The 17,961-nt window shown below is 34.6% G+C and overlaps 1 protein-coding gene across 1 annotated transcript in view; it reads left to right on the top strand.

The window, feature by feature from the left end:
* The window catches only part of WDR17 (WD repeat domain 17), a 46,525-nt gene that overhangs the window by 22,050 nt on the left and 6,514 nt on the right, over nt 1-17,961 (top strand). The window contains exons 10-25 of the mRNA XM_066185946.1: nt 1,143-1,225; nt 2,126-2,212; nt 2,925-3,089; nt 3,968-4,170; nt 4,302-4,451; nt 4,559-4,689; nt 6,459-6,584; nt 8,738-8,893; nt 9,170-9,234; nt 9,615-9,747; nt 10,967-11,058; nt 12,138-12,237; nt 13,222-13,361; nt 16,684-16,795; nt 17,504-17,645; nt 17,728-17,830. Coding sequence (XP_066042043.1) covers nt 1,143-1,225; nt 2,126-2,212; nt 2,925-3,089; nt 3,968-4,170; nt 4,302-4,451; nt 4,559-4,689; nt 6,459-6,584; nt 8,738-8,893; nt 9,170-9,234; nt 9,615-9,747; nt 10,967-11,058; nt 12,138-12,237; nt 13,222-13,361; nt 16,684-16,795; nt 17,504-17,645; nt 17,728-17,830 — 1,988 coding nt within the window. The remainder of the gene's footprint in view (nt 1-1,142; nt 1,226-2,125; nt 2,213-2,924; nt 3,090-3,967; nt 4,171-4,301; nt 4,452-4,558; nt 4,690-6,458; nt 6,585-8,737; nt 8,894-9,169; nt 9,235-9,614; nt 9,748-10,966; nt 11,059-12,137; nt 12,238-13,221; nt 13,362-16,683; nt 16,796-17,503; nt 17,646-17,727; nt 17,831-17,961) is intronic.

Below are 17,961 nucleotides of genomic sequence, written 5' to 3'. Positions count from 1 at the left end.
GCAGCCTACAGCAAACACCACCACCAACAAGAAATTTTGTCTTTTATCCAAACCATAAGCTCTCTACTTGCCCATCATCCACCCCAAGAGAGAGCTTGATACATTTTAAGTGTTGGCTCAAACAGGGGGAAATTCCACCACTGTGACTTCCTGACCTGTCTTTCCTAAACAATGTATAGTGTTTTGTGGCAACATTCCAGTCATGAGAGCTATCTCACTGTGTCTCTGTAATCACAGTGCTATTGAAGGCCTGTGACTGTACACAGATCTCTAGTTCATCCAGTTTGTTCCCCATACTGTGTGTGTTGGGATACAGGCACCTTATAGAACTATTTGATTGTGTCCATATCTCAGTGGGCATGCAAAGGGATGTCCCATAGTCCTGTCTAGTGATTATGTTATTGGTTGCTTGAGCTTGCTCCATGTACTGCCTCTTAGGCCTCCTTATTCTACTGAAGTGGTTTCTGTTGTTCTCGCCTTCCCTACACATTCTCTCTGGCAAGCCTGGCCCTGGCCTCTTTCCAGACTAGTTTTAAGCTCTCACAATGAGCCCTACGAACTCCTGAACTAAGATCCTTTTTCTCCTTTGAGACAGATGAACCCCATTTGTTGCCAGAAGGCTTGGTATTGTGTAAACTGATCCGTGATCAAAACCCCCAAAATTCTGCTGGTAACAGCAGTATCAAATCCAGTTGCTCATATGCATGATCTTCCGGTTTCTTGCCACATCATTCCCTGCAACTGGCAGGACAGAAGAGAACACAACTTGTGCTTCACATCCCTTGAGCAGTCATCCCAAGGCCCAAAGGTCCCTCTTGATTGTCCAGAGTATTCTTTATTAAAGCTTCAGGTTTATATAGTTATGGATTGCTCATTCTTCAGCTTGACCCGGTTTTGTCTCTTGGATCCTGGAAGCTATAGCAGTTTTATTACCTATCTCCATAGTCCCAATGTTTTGGACTTGGATTCTCAAACATCCAGCTTATATTGGGTACTCATTATAATGTGGTTTTGTACAGTATACTGTACTGGGAGAAAAGGGCTGAAGCTCATAGGAGAATAAAGTAAAAAAGATGAGTCAACAGATGAGAGAAAAAGGGGTGAATTATTTCTTATTGATAGGTATTTTGCATTTTTTGAAGCATGGAAAGAATGGAATCTTCTGCATTGCCTGGAGTCATAAAGATTCCAAAAGAATAGCAACCTGCAGCAGTGATGGATTTTGGTGAGTGTTATTGGAAGAAAAAAAAATTGCAAAATGCACTTCTCAAGTCCATAAATTTTGACAGTATTCTCAGTAATTAATTTTGAAATTTTTCTTATTGGACAAAACTTAAATTATATTAGTCTTCTGTATTTGTTAGGGTATGTTTTTCATGATTTTAAGGGAAAACTAAAGAAAGTATTTTCAGAAGGAGTAGTGTTTAAGTAAGACACATTGATAGTGAAACTAAATCCTGATTTTTATTTGAACAAGAATATCCTTCTAAGTTTCTTATCTGTAGAGGACACTTTTCAAGACCCATCCAACTTTACTTGTCTTAATTTAAAAATTTATTTTAGTTTATTGTTTCAAGGACTAAAAAGTACTATTTTAGAATAAATTAATTACAAATGCAGTATCACAGGAGTATAGTACCTCACTTCTAAAAATGCATGAATATCCATTGAAACCAATTTAGCATATATTGTGTTTCAGTACATTTTAAAAATCCTTCATTTGTTTCCCCTGCTACCTGTGTTATTCCAGCTCAAACATAACGGGCAGTAATTTTAGAAAACAATCAACTTTCTTTTTAATTCATAAAGATCTACTTATGACTTAAAGCCATGACTACAACTTTGATTCTGGGCTATGATGATCCTTTCTAGAAATATGTACCACAGTGAACATCTTTAAAGCCCCTCTGAAGAAACATAGATACTGAAGTCAAGTTAGATGTTGTACAATCAACATCCAGTTAAATGTTGTAATTGAGGGGCTGATATTGTTTGTGGCTGTTTCTCCTATTTTTTGTGTATATCATTTTGCTCTCTGGCTTATTTGCACAGAATAAAAATTAATTTTGGATAGCCTACCCAGAATGTATTTTTTCTGATAATGTCACATTGTAATTGGTTTCAGCATTATTCGAACCATTGATGGCAATGTTCTTCACAAGTACAAACATCCAGCTGCAGTGTTTGGCTGTGATTGGAGTCAAAACAACAAGTAAGTAAAAATTAACCCAAAGAATTGACAATATTTACTATTTAAATTGATTACCAGTAAAGTAACACAAAGTTATCTAGAATGCAATATTAAGTCTGATAGTATAACTGTGAAATTATCTTTTCCAAAGTAGGATATATCTATATCTCTTCCCAGTAGTGTATTTCATAGACCATGATGAACTTTCTTAACTTTCAAACAAGGATAGTTTCATATTAATGAAAGAAAAAAAAATATCTAGCTGAATATATAATAGGGGGAGAAAAAACAGACTTTCAATACCAAGAAAGTGGGGTTTAGATTGTTGTCCTTGTAATGACTTCTAAGGTGAAGATGTAGTAGACAACTAAATACATTGTGATAATATATAAATTTTGTAGATAATTCCTAATAATGACACAGGAGTTTTTTGTTTAAAATATATATATATATATATATAAATAGTAATTCAATTTTATAATAGTTGTGTATTGGGTGCATAGTCAGACTAGTGCAAATATATTGCCCATTGCAACTAATGGATCTTTTTCAGGTTTTTTCTGATTGAGTTTTTTAAATTGGATTGTTGATAGCTACATCTTGAAGAAATGAAGGAGAAGAAAAAATTTGCTATTTAAAAAAAAATTTCAAACTGCACATTATATTTTTTTAAATTTAAAAAACAACCATTCATCATTCTGTGACCAAGGATTTTGCTGTTTTTATTTTGCAGAGATATGATAGCTACTGGTTGTGAGGATAAAAATGTTCGTGTTTACTACTTGGCAACCAGCTCTGATCAACCACTGAAAGTTTTTACTGGGCATACTGCAAAGGTGTTTCATGTACGGTGGTCTCCTCTCAGAGAAGGGATCCTCTGCAGTGGCTCTGATGATGGGTGAGTATGTCTGAACTATTCAAAAACTTAAACCTCAAGTACGACTCTTGGAGAAACTTACATCTTTTCTTGTAATGGTGTTGTCAATACTTAATATAAATCTCTGGCTTGTTCAGATCCAGGTTTTAGCTTTGCTCTTAGATTTATGTAGTACTTGGGCAGCAAGATCATTATCTAAAATTGTCACAACTGCTGTAGTAGTGCAAGGTTCCAAATGCTTTCCCAAGAGTAGGGTCAGTGCCTGATACTGTTACTGCAAGGAAGGAGGATACCACATGTTTATATTACATCTGAAGAAACAGGTGCAAGACCTGCTCTTATTTGATATTTTTCAAAAGTATACTTAAGTAGAATTTGCAGAGAATTTTAATGAATATTGGATACTTCTGTTTTTTGGTTTGATGGCATCACTTTTGAGGGAGAGCACATCAGTCCATAGTAAGCAGGAGAAAGTATTTTTCTATGATTCTAAGCCACTTCCCTGAAGAGTATACAAGATATTTTTGTAAAGGATATTTTGTAAAGTTTGGAGTATTGGCTTCTATTGTTTTTCCATTATCATTCATTAGAGGTTTATGCTTGAAGAAAAATCTATTAGTTCATAGTGTAGTGATTCATGACAGGAGACAACTTGTCATCAAGCTTCTTGACAATAAAACACATTGAACAGAACTGGCCCTAGAAATTAACCCTGAGGAGCATTGCTGGTGACCAGTCACCAGCCAGATTTAGCCCCTTTCACTACAACTCTTTGAGCCTTGATGTGATGCAAATAAATATTCTGATAAATCTGAAGCTTAAAATATTGATGAAGTAATGGCATAATTATATTGCAATAGGTGATCTGATATAGATTGTTCTCTTTAATCCTGTTTCAGTACTGTTCGGGTATGGGATTATACACAAGATGCTTGTATAAATGTTCTTAGTGGACACACAGCTCCAGTAAGGGGACTGATGTGGAATCCTGAAATTCCTTACCTTCTAATATCTGGCAGTTGGGACTATACAATTCGAGTCTGGGACACAAGAGATGGAACATGTTTGGACACAGTTTATGACCATGGTGCAGATGTATATGGTAATATCTTTTAAATTTTGTTTTATTTCTGTATTGAAATGCACTCTGTTTTGAAATTTATAAAGTAATTTAATCAAACAGGTGATTAGATAAACTTATTTGACTACATTTTTATATATCCCCTCTACTAGGATTAACATGTCATCCTAGTCGTCCATTTACTATGGCATCCTGCTCTCGTGATTCCACTGTGAGACTCTGGTCACTGACACCTCTAATAAACCCTCTACAAATAAATATTATAACAGACAGATGTTGGGATGATATTATTGGCAATACAGGTAAGCAAATTTTATAAAGCATTGTTTTAATTTTCTTGATGTTAATATTCCTATTCCTTTGGTTGTTTTTTATTTTAATTTCAAATCTAAATCTTTGTGTGTGTTAGATCGTGCTGTGGAGTCTGGAGCTCCTCCTTTGTTGTGTGGCAAAGTTTCCAGGGATATTAAACAAGAATTGGAAAAAATATCAGGAAATCCTCAAGGAAAAAAACTAAGGTGGTTTTCAGAATTTTTTTCAGTAAGTATTCTGCAAACTTAGGGATGTTGTCAGTGTGGATGACTCCTGTTTCTGAAGTCAATTTTCAAAATTGAGATTTCTTTTTCTCTATAATTTTTTTTTCTCTTTCCTGAAGGGAGCTTAGAAAATGGGCAGAAATCAGTTCATTTCTTAGCAGGCTGGCATATAAAAATGTCCATGATTGAATTAGTTGTCAGTTGTGAAAAACAAATCTCACTAATTTAGCTTTGCAAAAAACATTTGACATCAATTTGCCATTGAAGAAAACAAAATTATGTGGTTAATCAAACTGCTTTAGAGTTTTTAAATTTTAATTAATCATTTAATTAATCAAAAGAACACACTCATTACTGATAAAGTTTGAACTGCCAAAGTGTCTGTGTCCAAACCACTATTTATATTTTAGGAACTGTAGATCCAGATGATCTGTGCCTCAGTATCCATCTATTGCCTTTTCTCCATTGCACAGTAATATATTTTCTATAAATTGCTGCAGCCTCTCAGTGCAAATGAGTTAAAAATATGGGTTCCTGTAAGTTCTTACCTGCATGGGAGCTGCAGTTGAGGTAGAATAAGGACTAAATGACTAGGAACTGCAGGTTCTACTGCTACTGGAGCTTGTGTCAAACACTGTTGTAATTTAAATCAAAACACTGATCTAGAAAGACCTAGTTCATCCAAAATATTTGGTTTGAGTTATAGCTAAATTGAAGTGTGTAATTTAGAAATGATGAAACAATCTTTCTCAATTTCAAACTTAGACATATTCTCTTTTGGTGAAAATATATTTATGGAATTCCTTGTTTTACAGAAGTTACAAATTCTGTTTTCCCATGTTGATTTGAGAGTAAAACTGTTCTAAGAATATTAGAATTTTCCAAGAAAAAAGCTTTCTTGATCAGGTATTCTCAGTGCTTTTCGAGTCCAGAAAATGAGGTATTGTGCTATAAACTATAAGGAGTCTTTAAAAAGAATTTTAGTGGACAGAAAAATGAGAGAGTAGGTTTTTTTCTTGGGAGGGGGAGGGTGTTTCCCTAGTAGGATTTTATGCTTTTTACCAGCTCAGAAATAATTTGACTTCTAAACTTATGATTCTGGTATTCTTAGAAAAGCTTTTTTAGCTCAAAAGTTTAATGATTTTTTTAAGGTTTTGAATACTCACTCTCTTCTAGACTTCCTTCAATGTTAAACTGTTGTCCTGTTTCTAACAGAAGTATTGATTCAAAGGCTAGACCAATAGAAATGCTTAATATTTATTTTTAAAAAATTAATTTGTGCATATATTGTTATACGATATTTATCTATTTAAAGATTTAATATTAAGATAGTAAACCCAGTTGTGGCAGTTAAGCCTTGAAGCTCTGTTCTACCTGGCCTAGGCCTTTGCTTTACAGAAGGTGGTAAAAAAGTCCTGGATCAGCTCCTGCATGCCAGTAGCTGACTGTTGGTTTGTGCCAGCAATAGACACAAGAAAGCCTGTATTTCTTTGAGAGCAAAAGGGAAAACTCTAATGACGAGCCCTCAGCTAAGTCCATACATAACCAAATAGGTTCATGGATCTCGCTGTATCTTTACAGCCTTCAAGAAGACTGAAGGGCTTGTAGTATCTTGAACTAATTCCTGTTTTCATAATAAAGATTCTAATATTGAAATTATCTGAAATTGTATTTCTTGGAGTTGCCTGAAAAATGTTTTCCAATGTCTTTAAAAGTTCAAGTTTCTCTCTTGAACATAACTGTAATAAAACTCTTCTTCCCTAACAATTTTAGCCTCCAGGAGGCAGCAAAAATTTATGGGATTTGGTTGCTGTAATAAAAGGACAGGATGACAGTTTGCTTCCACAAAACTACTGCAAAGGAATTATGCATGTGAAACACCTCATTAGATTTAGACTGGTAAGTGAAGCACAAACAATATGTGAAAATGGTGGTTAGTCCATGTAGTATTTCACTAATTAAGAATTACACTGAATGCTTTACAAAAGGTCACTTCATGTCCAAAGGTATTTGTGCAATACCAGTTCTTCACTGCAATACTAATCTGTTACAAGAGTAGCTGAGTCTGTGTGACTTTGCGCATACTCAGTGTTAAAATTCTAGGTTACAGTTATTAACTAGAAGAGTATTTTTCAAAACTATTAAAAGAAATTGCAAAGCAGTCATCACTACAGTTTCAGCTATGAAGCGAGTCTGTCTTGCCTATTATATATACTGTACTTTTATGTTCAGTAAAGCCAAATTATTTGTTTGTAGAAACATGAAGTGTGTGGCTTTGTTCAGATGTACTGACAGAGAAATTCATGTCTGAAAATGGGGGAGAGTCAGCAGAATTATGTTCTGTAGCTCTCTGGAAGAAGGAATGGCAAGAAGCTGTCATTAATACAGATATGCAGCTTAAGGGTGACTTGGATGAAAACAGGGAATTCAAGTACTAGGTCATAAATTTATTAGTAGCTGCATTTATGAATATGCAGCCAGATACACAGTTTGTGGACAATATGCAGATTCATTACTCTGTCAGGAAATTCTTAGGAGTACTAAAGAATCCCATACTCTAATGACTGGATTGTAAATAGAGGAAAGATGATCTACTGGTATGGATCAGGGAATGCACTTGCCAGCCCCAGGGCTAGTACTTGTGATGTATCACCTGTTGTTTGCTGTTAGGTGCTGTCTTTTTTGTAAAATTGCAGGCTCTTTAAGAGTGTCCTACGTTCCTTATGACTCTCAAGTGATTGAAGTTTATTAGTGTTGTTAACTGTAATAATAGCAGCTGTCCTGCTAATCCTATGAAGCTCTGTTTGTGTGTCCATGTGTCCAGAAAAACAGTTTTCTCAGCCAGTTAGCCTGAGAAGACCTTAAATCTTGACTTGTGCAGTGCCAGCAGTCTGTTTATCCCTGCAGCATGATTTTATGCATTTGTAACTCCAGTGACCTAGAGTAACTACAGTAATTCCTGGTCATTCTGTGGACCTAGATTAAGTGTTCATATTAATTAGAAGTTCTTGCTGACTCAGAATCTTGTTTGAGAGCTTTAAGAGAAAGTATGGGGTTGGGTAATGCTGACTGCTTATTAAGGACTGCTAATACTCTCTTTTTCTTAGGAAACTAAATAATGGCACTGCAGCACCTATACATTTCAGGATGAAGTAAGGGTGTAGAGCAACTCTGGACTTCAGCATGAAAATAATAAAAAATATAGAGGTGCTGAGGGAAAAAATTAATGTAGTGTGTTTAAAAAAAAACCAAAAAACAGACCCTTGGGAGCTGCCACTGGTCTTCATGGCAGTTTACTTTGGTGAAGAATGTTCAAAATTTGTTGTCCATCTCCATATATGGTACTGCAAAGTCATGAATAGCCAAATGCCATCATTGTGCATTGATGATAGAATTCAACTGAGTATTCTTGAAATGGGAATCTCCCTTTGCTTTTTCTTTCCTGTACATATAATTCTTTTGCAGCTTTTTTTCTCAGACTCTGCCAGATGAAGAGACTTAGTCTTATCTTCCCAACTAATATAAAAATTGCAGTAGTTGGGAATATAAATAATTTCTTGGCCATAAGGTTAATGGGGAATGACAGATCAGAACACAGAGCCTGTTGTCTACCTGTTAAGCATACTGTCTTTGTTATTTTTTTATGTGGACATCATTATCAGTGATAGTATGTGCAATTTTCAGCTCTATATGGTTTATGTTCTCAAATAGTTTTTTTTAAGTTTCAAAATATCAAGATTTTTACAAGGGCTATCTGGGTGAGTTACTATTATATGTGAGAATTAAAAAAATAAGTTATTATGGAAAGATAATCAAGGAAAATGTATATGTGCAACAAAAAACATATACTCTAACAACATAAACTTAGTTCATTGTAATCTCATTGAAATGTCTTTCAATTAGCCTTTTCTCTAAAGAATTTTTTCTTAAATTATAACATTTATATTCTGCTGTAATATTTGGCAATAGTCCGTTCTTAAGAGAACTTGTTTTCATCACAGAAAACTTCTTAATCTTTTTGTTTGTTTGTTTGTTTGTTTTTTTTCCCTCAGTCCAAGGCACAAGAACTGACAACAATAAAGATGTCTAAGTTTGGTGGTGGTATTGGTGCACCAAGCAAAGAGGAAAGACTCAAAGAAGCTGCAGAAATACATTTAAGATTAGGACAAATTCAGCGATATTGTGAGCTTATGGTAGAACTTGGAGAGGTAAGATATCAGAACACTACTGAAGAATAAAAAAAATGAAGGTTTCTGAAAACCAGCTACCCTAGCAAAGATGGGAAGGCAATGAATGGGTTACAAGTCCCCAAAAGAGTAATCGCATTCCACTTATTTTTAACATATGCAGTCTAAAGCATAACTCATTCCCTGTTTAACTCTTGACAAATCTATTTTTAATGGAAGAAAAGTTACAATAGTTTAAAATATGGCTGCTTCTCAAACAGAAATGATCAAATTAAATGCATTGCTGCTTTCTTCTAGTGGGACAAAGCTCTCTCAGTTGCACCTGGTGTATCAATGAAATATTGGAGGAAGTTAATGCAAAGGCAAGTTAATTAAAATATGTTGGTAAATTGTAGCTTCAGTTCATAAAAGGACACAGACAAGTGGGAAGGATGGATACTGTTCTCAGATATACTTGTCTTTTGTTACAGCATTCTAGTGATGTTACTTTTTGTTCAGTAAGCTTTGGGATGGAACTGTGGACCATTTCAACAATAACTTTGTGTACAAGAATCAAAGGGTTGTACGTAAATTGCAACTTTATAAACTCTTTAGTGCAGTATTCAGTTTGTAAGTCTGGAAAGGCAGATGGGTTTCAGTGAACTTTATTTGCCTTCATCTAACACCTGTACCATATAGATAAGTTCGGTGATTGTTCATAAATGTAGTTCTTTCTTGTTTATTTATTAATTTGTTTAATTAGGAGAGCTGATCAGTTAATTCAGGAAGAAAATGATGATGTCATCCCATACTGTATAGCTATTGGAGATGTGAAGAAACTGGTTTCTTTCTTTACTTCAAGAGGTCAGCTTAAAGAGGCTCTACTTGTTGCACAGGTATTATTACATATATATCAGTGTGGGAGATGTATTTAGCTCTTAGCTTGTAACTCAGAGTATAGCATGCATATTTAAAAGGCTAGCTCTTTTCACTTTAGCAAAACTGCTGAATAATGATGGCCTAGTCTTTACTTCCATGTTGTATTGACCAGTTTTTATACAGAAATCATAAGAAGGAGGTACCTCATGTTTACAGATTTAAAGCCTGACTCTTCTAAACTGCAACCAAATGATCATAATGAAAACTGATGTATTCAATTTCAATTGAAATGGAACCTGATTTTCAACAGCCAGTATTGCCCTTAATCAAATTCATGTAGGATTTGATTTCTCTTGAATTTCTACTGAGAAATCATCTGTATGTTTTAGCTAAATAGCTGAATAATGTACAGAATGTAACTTTGACGCATGCTGAGATTTAAAAAGCTATAATGTTTGAACTTTAAAGCAAGTTAAAGCTTCAGAAAGATCTTAATTTTTCATTCATGTAAGATAGATATTGCAGAGACATTACAATTCATAGAATAGTCTTTGTTTCAAAGGTTTAATAAGAAAATAATGAGCAACAAAATGCCAGGATTTACCTTCCCTTGCAACTGAGCCCTGAAGTTTAATGGTGTTATCCCAGCTACATCTTAAAGCATGTGAAAGAATTTCAAAAAATCACAGAATCAGTTAGGTTGGAAAAGACCTCTGAGATCACTGAGTCCAACCCTTGCCCAACCACCACTTTGTCAACTGATATCATTTTAACCCATATTGATCTCTTTGTATATAATGTTGGAAATAAATTATTCCCAGATACAAAGAAAAGTTCACCTTAAGCCACTATATGCCAAATCTTTCCAGATTTGTTGATATACCTACTAAGAAGAATTTATGGAATTCATCCTTCCCTAAGAGCTGCTTGCTTTTTGGGGTGGAAAAAATCAAGGTTGTAGCTTTCACCATCCATTATATCCAAATGCTGAAAAACCCTGCACAAATGCACAGGAAGGAAGAAGTCTTGCTTTGGTAGAATTCTTGGATGGCTAGATAAAACTAGGCTAAGATTTAGCTGTGAATAAGTTCATTAGTTTAAACATTCAAACCTTTACTTTGTTATAACTGGGCTTTAGAAAGTTTTTTATAGATCTTAGATTACTGTTATTGAAAAATTTCATTTCATCTTCAGTTTGAATTCTGCATTAATTAATCTATATTTTATTCGCTTCAGGCAGCTTGTGAAGGAAATATACAGATGTTACCACTCTCCACAACAAGTGGAGCTTCAAATTCTGGTGGAAGCAATGCAGATGATTATAATGAGTAAGTTGTTCTAGTTTATAACTATAAACCTCATCTTACTGCAGAGTGTAAAGTCATTAAGGGAGATAAAGCATAGTGGTTTAATTTGGAATCAGCAATGCAGAATTCAACAAAATATTGCATCTCCCAGTACTTACTTAGTAGAGTTACTAACTACCTGATGCTACACTTATTTCCCTATTGTGCTTCCTAGCACAAAACGGATTTTTCATATGTGTGAATTATAATTATAAATGTCCTTTTCACTTGCTTGCTATTTAAGATGCATTCCTGTGCAAAGTATCTGTGATCCCCTGTTATTACACATTATCTCCTCCTGAATCTTTGCTCTTTTGTCATCAGTGAAGATTCTGATAATATAAAATAAAAATAAAACTGAGTGAGTAGGTTTAAATAAGATATTAGGAAAAAATTCTTTACTGTCAGAGTGATGAGGCAGTGGAACAGGTTGCCCAGAGAAGCTGAGGATGCTCCAATTCTGGAAGTGTTCAAGGTCAGGTTGGATGGGGCTCTGAGTAACCCAGTGTAGGGGAAGGTGTCCCTGCCCGTGGCAAGGAGTCTTGGAACAGAATGGTCTTTAAGGTCCCTTCCATTTTATGATTCAATGATTCTCACTGTCCATACCAATAAAAAAAACCCAAATATGCACCTCACCTTACCTAGAACAGCACTCAAAAACCTGAATTACACTATCAAGTTATAGGTGTAGTTTGGCGGCTGTTTTACATTTACATTTTGCTCATTTACATGAGCAGTTTTTGAGCAATTAGAGAAATACTGGTCAGAGTTTACAGGTACAGATTGAATATTCAAATATTTGATATTTCCTCTGTCAATCTGAAGAGACATTTCTACTGATGCAGACTTTGGGAAACTGACCCACCTCAGCATGCACCAAGAAAAGTAGTGGATGAAGCACAAACAAATTGCATTTTTCAAGCTAGTAGTGTCATTATCTGTGAGCCAAATATAGCAACTTTTAGGGTACAGAAACAGATGTGGTGAATTTTGCATAAATTAAGACCCAAGGAACTCCAACTTTAAAGTGACCTTGCAGAATTAATTTTTTGTTCTTGCAGTCTGCTGCAGAAGGTCAGTGAAGAACTGGCAGATTGGTATTTCCAGGATGGCCATGCAGTGCTTGCAGCATGTTGTCATCTGGCTGTTGAAAATATAGAGGTAATTTTTTTTTTCTTTAATGATGAAAAAGCCAATAGTGACTTCCTTTTTACATCTCCACAAGTTTTAAAATGTATGTATTACATTCTAAAATGGTATTTGGCATTTGATTTTTTTTTATTTATGCAGAGTTGGATAGTTACAGTATTAAAGTTAATAGCAAAACTCCCTTGATTCTATTAAATTCAAGGTTTCTCTCATGAACAGAAAGTAGGATGTTGCTGCTGAATTTTATTTACAATATCTTGTTATTTTAGACAATATAATATGCTTAAGTACTTTAGAAATATACATCTAAGCATTACTGTTTATGGTGACTCAAAATACCCAGGCAGAACTAGAAGTTACTGTGCTAAAGAAGATGCAATCATCCACCTTGAAGAATTTGCAGTCTAAATGAAGAAGTAAATAGGATAAAAACAAAACCCTCAATACAAAATAAATATAATTAATATAATTCCATCTCAATGAGCTATTCTGAGAGAAATTGAGAATCAGTTAATGCTTATATTTCTAAATAGGCATATTTCAGGTTGTCATGTAGTCTAATAGGGTTTGACATTCTACTATGCCTATCGGTAACTATGATTACTCAGAGACAGTAAGAACAGGACAATCCTTCCTGTTTTCTTGAGTTTTTGAGTCTCCTTTCATTGAAAGGGAGGGGGAAATATACACTCTGAATGCTTGTGTCCTTAAGATTAGATGTATTTTTTTTAGTTATTGTATTTATGTGACCTCTCCAGTTGAATAAAGGAAGATTCTGCTAAAGGAAATCTATTTGGTTGTTTAAAAACTCATTAACACATGGTGCACAATTATTTGGGTCTCATTCAAGAGACCCAATATATGTATAATTGAGTTTAATTATTGCATATATTGTCCTTCTGTAAAAAGCCTCATAAGTGAATGTCATATGCTCAACATGATGAATGCCCCAAATTGCTCATGTCCCTTAATGATATAATTTTTTCATTGAGCAAGCTTGCCATGGCAAACCTGATCCGCGGAAATGAACTGGAGCTGGCAATCAGTGTGGGTACTGTCTTGGGAGAAAGTGCAGCACAAGCAACACATTATGCCCTAGAATTACTAGCAAGAAAATGTATGGCAGTAATAACATGGTAAGAATTTCTTAATCCAAAGGGGTGTTTTTAATTTTCTCCCTGACAAAACAATCAAGGTGTTTCATTGTGAAACTTTTGTAGAGATCAAATCACCATGGGAGGGAGAAAAAAAATTGCTGCTTGGATAAGAATTGCTATATTAGACCTTTGAAGTACAGGGCATGCAAATGTTCTGCTTTAATCTCAAAATACATTCTGTATGCATTGTAAATGAGAGAGGAGTCATTGTCAGAGTATGAGACCCACTGAAAAAGAACCCTAGCTACTTGGGCAATAGGTAGCTTATGAAGTCCTAGTTTGTACTGAGTAAAAAGAACAGCTTCAAAAAAAGTAAGGCTGGAATTTAGTTAAAAAGTCAAAAGGACCAGCTCAAGTAGGATGTGTGAGGTGATTTTTAAGTACTCAGTTGAAAAATATAAAACTATGAGTCTGAGGAATTATCTTCTATTGGTGTTAGGAACACAAGATTCCTGTAAAGATTTAAGGATAAAACAGAATTACCATTTAATTCTGCAGAAGTAAGAATTCTCTCAAGAATTCTCTCTTGCATATTGTGGTAAATTTTCTTTTCCTCATTGTAGTGGTTTTACTTTGAAGAATATAACTTCTTGTTTTTTATCTAACAATTAAAAAGCGGAAAACCTTCCTAAAGTGTATTTGGCAGCTGTATAACTGGTTTGTAATTAACATTTCATAGAAAATGCGTACTTAAACAGTTAAGATCATTTTTTCTTCTACAGTTACTATTTGCTAATGTATCTAGAGGCAGCTTGAGAGAAACACAGTGGAACTCCTCTCTACAGAACATTTAGCTTTCATTAGACAATGAAGCATTGTAGAAAAAGATAAAATACGAAACTGGTGACTTGCTGCTTTCATTTTGCAATGGTTTAACATGTCTGCATTGCACCAGTCTTAATAGAGCTTTTTGGCAACTCCATCTGCAGCTTCTAAAGTGTCTGAAGCTCCTTCTTTGATCTCCCTGCCTTCATTGCAAAGCATGATTTTATGTAGCTTCCAATAGGAAGCACTGGATGTGGAGTTAAGAAAAACAGTGTCCATTTTTTCCAGGTCCATAACAAAAGCTTGTTCTGATCTCAGGGCTGTAATTAATGCTTATAATGGTATGGCATTTATGTTTATGTCCATAAAGCTTCTGTAAACTTTCAGCCTGTGTACACTGAGGTGTACATGAGTATAGATGATAAAATTTTAAAGTAGTATACTGCATATAGCCCAAGTATACATCTGGATTTTTCAATGGGTTTCACACACTATACTGAACATCCTGCAGTCCTGGACTCTGATTTTCAGCCATGACAGCATATTTTTTATATTCTGTAGGAAGAGATCAGAGATTCATTAATCTCTTTGTTTTGTAATAAAGAGATTTTCACACAACATAACCCCCATGATTAACTGCATTCCTGAGATCATGGATAGGGAAGCTGGAGTTCAAGGGTCTCTGATATTTGAAGAGCTCCCTTTTTTTTACTGGTTGTTATGCTTAGGGGTATCCATCAGCTGGCAACATTTCACTGTAGCAAAGCACTTAATTCTAGACACCTAAAGGAATACCAAAAGGACCCTGATAGGCTAACAGAGAAATCAGTTGCTGGTGGAATGTTTCTTGCGTTTTGGTTGGTTGTTTTTAGAAATTCGCCAAAATACAAAATCAAGCCAAAAATTAATTTAAAACTAAACATTCATGCACTTTCCCAAATCTAGAGCCTTGAGAAAATGTGTGAGTGTTTAAGGACACATTTTTATTTGTATTTAACACCCAAATACTGTCAAAAGCAACTTTCTACTATTCAAAAAGTCATATTTTACCTGACATACTGAATTCTGCATATGCAGACTCAGCCACCTCATTTTTGATCTTTATACTCAATAGTGCTTTCAGTTTGATTCTCAAAAATCATTTCAGGTAGCAAAATTTGTAGGCTATTATAGAGGACTTCTTTGAATTACTTTTTTTCAAAGAAATACTGGATTTCACTTTTTTGACAATTTCTAATTACTTAAAAAACATTTAAATTGCTTATGAAGGTTAATACATATGAGTTAGTGATCTTGAAAATAGCTTAAGAATTATCCTAAAAATATCCTAGATTGTGAAAGAAAGTTTGGAAAAGTGGCTATTGCACAGTAATAGTATCACAGATTCTCTAAAGAACTTTTGGCATGAGTTTCTTTAGGTTATCAAAAGGCATAAAATAGAAAGCTATTTTTTTGTTGTTGCTGAAGTCAGTTGCCCTGACCCTTAGATTTGCTGCTGTAGTTTAGTTATTTTCTATCAGATATTTTATCTGTAAAATAATGCAAAATTTTGTTTTCAATGTCTTCCTTTTAGCTTCCCATCACTTGGATACAGGTATTTTGCTTCTTTGGAGAAAGTTTAAGCTTATTTTTTCCCTTCATAAAGTCATAAGCTTTTCAAATTTCTCTAAGTGTCCTAGTTATCTATCTCTAAGTGAGATAGAAAGCAGTTGCAAATATTGGATAATAGCTTACTTGAACATTTTTAAGTTAAGGACCACATTCTGAAAATCCAGAGGAAATCAGTAGGGTTTTTTGCCTTACACAGGGACAAGTCAGTCATGAGGTTCACAGGAGAGATGATGTCTTCATGAATAAAAAGAGTCACAGAATAACCAGCTATTAAACTTAAATAGAACAATTTCCAAATAATTTCCTAATGTTACACGTTCCCTTCAACTGTTTGTTGTGTTAAGGATAGGGTAACAAATGGTAAACAAGTTTAGTAAAATGTAAGAAATGTCAGTTTGCTAAAACAGTTTTCCTTTTAGGAGGATGAAAATATGTATCACATTCTTTTCCCATATAATCTCTCTATTTCAATGTCACATGAGCACCAAGCTATTCCGGATGACCAAGAGATGTCCTATGTCATGAAGCTTTAGAAGCCTGGAATTTTGATGATGGTTTCATGACACAGAACCACATTACCATTTTTTCTTTTCTCAGATTTGAGGGTTGCTACTCTCCTTTCCCATCCCTGCTCACATATTCTTCCATTTCACTTTGAGATGGTTCTGATGCTTAAGAATTGCACAGCTGTTTAATTCAACCAACTAAAGCAACAGAAAGTAATGAATGGCTTTTCCAATAAGATGAATAATAAGCCTCATTTATTAAACAAAAATAATCTTCGAGACTGAGGTTGCTTCTGCACTTCTCTGGAAATAGTATTTTTTCAGTAAACTCTTCTTTATAAAAGGAATGTAAAAGAGAAAATAGTTCCTTCTATTACAAACCATCAAGAATAACTACATGTCATCTTTTGTTTGTGCAGGGATTTAGCAGTTGATCTTCTTATGATGATTCCTGATAATAAACTGCAGTTAGTAAAACTGTGTGCTTTTTATCCTGGATGCATAGCAGAAATAAATGACCTGCATGAAAAGGTACAACGTAAAAGAATTTACCTGAATCTAATAAGTTTTTGTATTGATTTATTTACTAATTTCAGAAACATAAGGCCATATAAAACCACAGGATGAATTTGTCTCTACAGTCTTATATATAACATATCCTTTTTGTCTCTATTAGTCTTTGTTGACTTTATTTTCAGTATTCTACAATAAATATAGTTCTTTATTTCTGCCCTTTGTGGACTCTCCCTGACACACATTTACTTTCTGAAGTCGCTTATGATCTTCAGAATTACCTGCCAGTATGATTTATATTAGGCAGATATGTGCAGCCTAATCATGTTTTGGCAGATCAGCTTTCTGTAGTCTGAACTGTTTTACATCTTATGCCTATTGTGTCCATAAATGCCCCTTTTCCTCTTCAGCAGCAGAAGGGTCTGCTTTGGTTTTACTCCCTTAGGTTGCAACTCAGACCACACATTTATTAAACAGCAGTAAAACTTCACAAAAACATTAGCAATGAAAATTGCTAATGGTACTGCTTAACTTAAAGTTACAGAACCTTTTCCAGTGTTTGTCTGGTCTATATGACTTCCTTAATGCCCATTATATGCAGGTATGTCTTCCAAAGACTCCTTCAGAGAGAATCTTATTGTTATGTACAAACATCAGTATTTCTCTGCCTCTTAGAGAAGTGTTTGAACCTTTCAGTAATTTTCTGGCAAAATGTTTGTTTTCCAGTGTAATCTTCCTGATGTGGAAGAATGTATGCAACTGGCAGAGACAATTCAGGCAGATGGGGATGTATTTGAAACAATAAAGTACTATCTGTTAAGCACAGAACCTGAAAAGGCTCTCCCTGTTGGCATTCAGTATGTGAAAGGTATGTACTAAGATTAATGACAATTTTAAAGCAGAAGTCATTTGTATAACTTGCCTCATGAGATATTTTTATATTTCAACAGAACAGCTTTGTGGCTCAGATTGGACTTTAGATTCAGTCTTTCCATATCTTGATCTTCTGAGTTACATACGGACTGAACAGTTAATGTTGCCTAAGTGTAGTGAGTGAGTATATTTTCCTGACTTAGAAAAGTGGAACTTTCCTTAAAGGAATCTTTCAGATTGTATATATATAGGTGCACACTATTAGTATCACTTTTTTGTTTAACAGAAGAAGGGCACAAAAAAAATTCCAG

The sequence above is a fragment of the Chamaea fasciata genome, unplaced genomic scaffold (assembly GCF_029207755.1).
Source record: "Chamaea fasciata isolate MVZ Bird 193981 ecotype frontalis unplaced genomic scaffold, bChaFas1.0.hap1 SCAF_6, whole genome shotgun sequence".
Lineage (NCBI taxonomy): Eukaryota > Metazoa > Chordata > Aves > Passeriformes > Sylviidae > Chamaea > Chamaea fasciata.
Note: the sequence above shows the minus strand (reverse complement) of the source record. Positions and strands in the feature narration are given on the sequence as shown.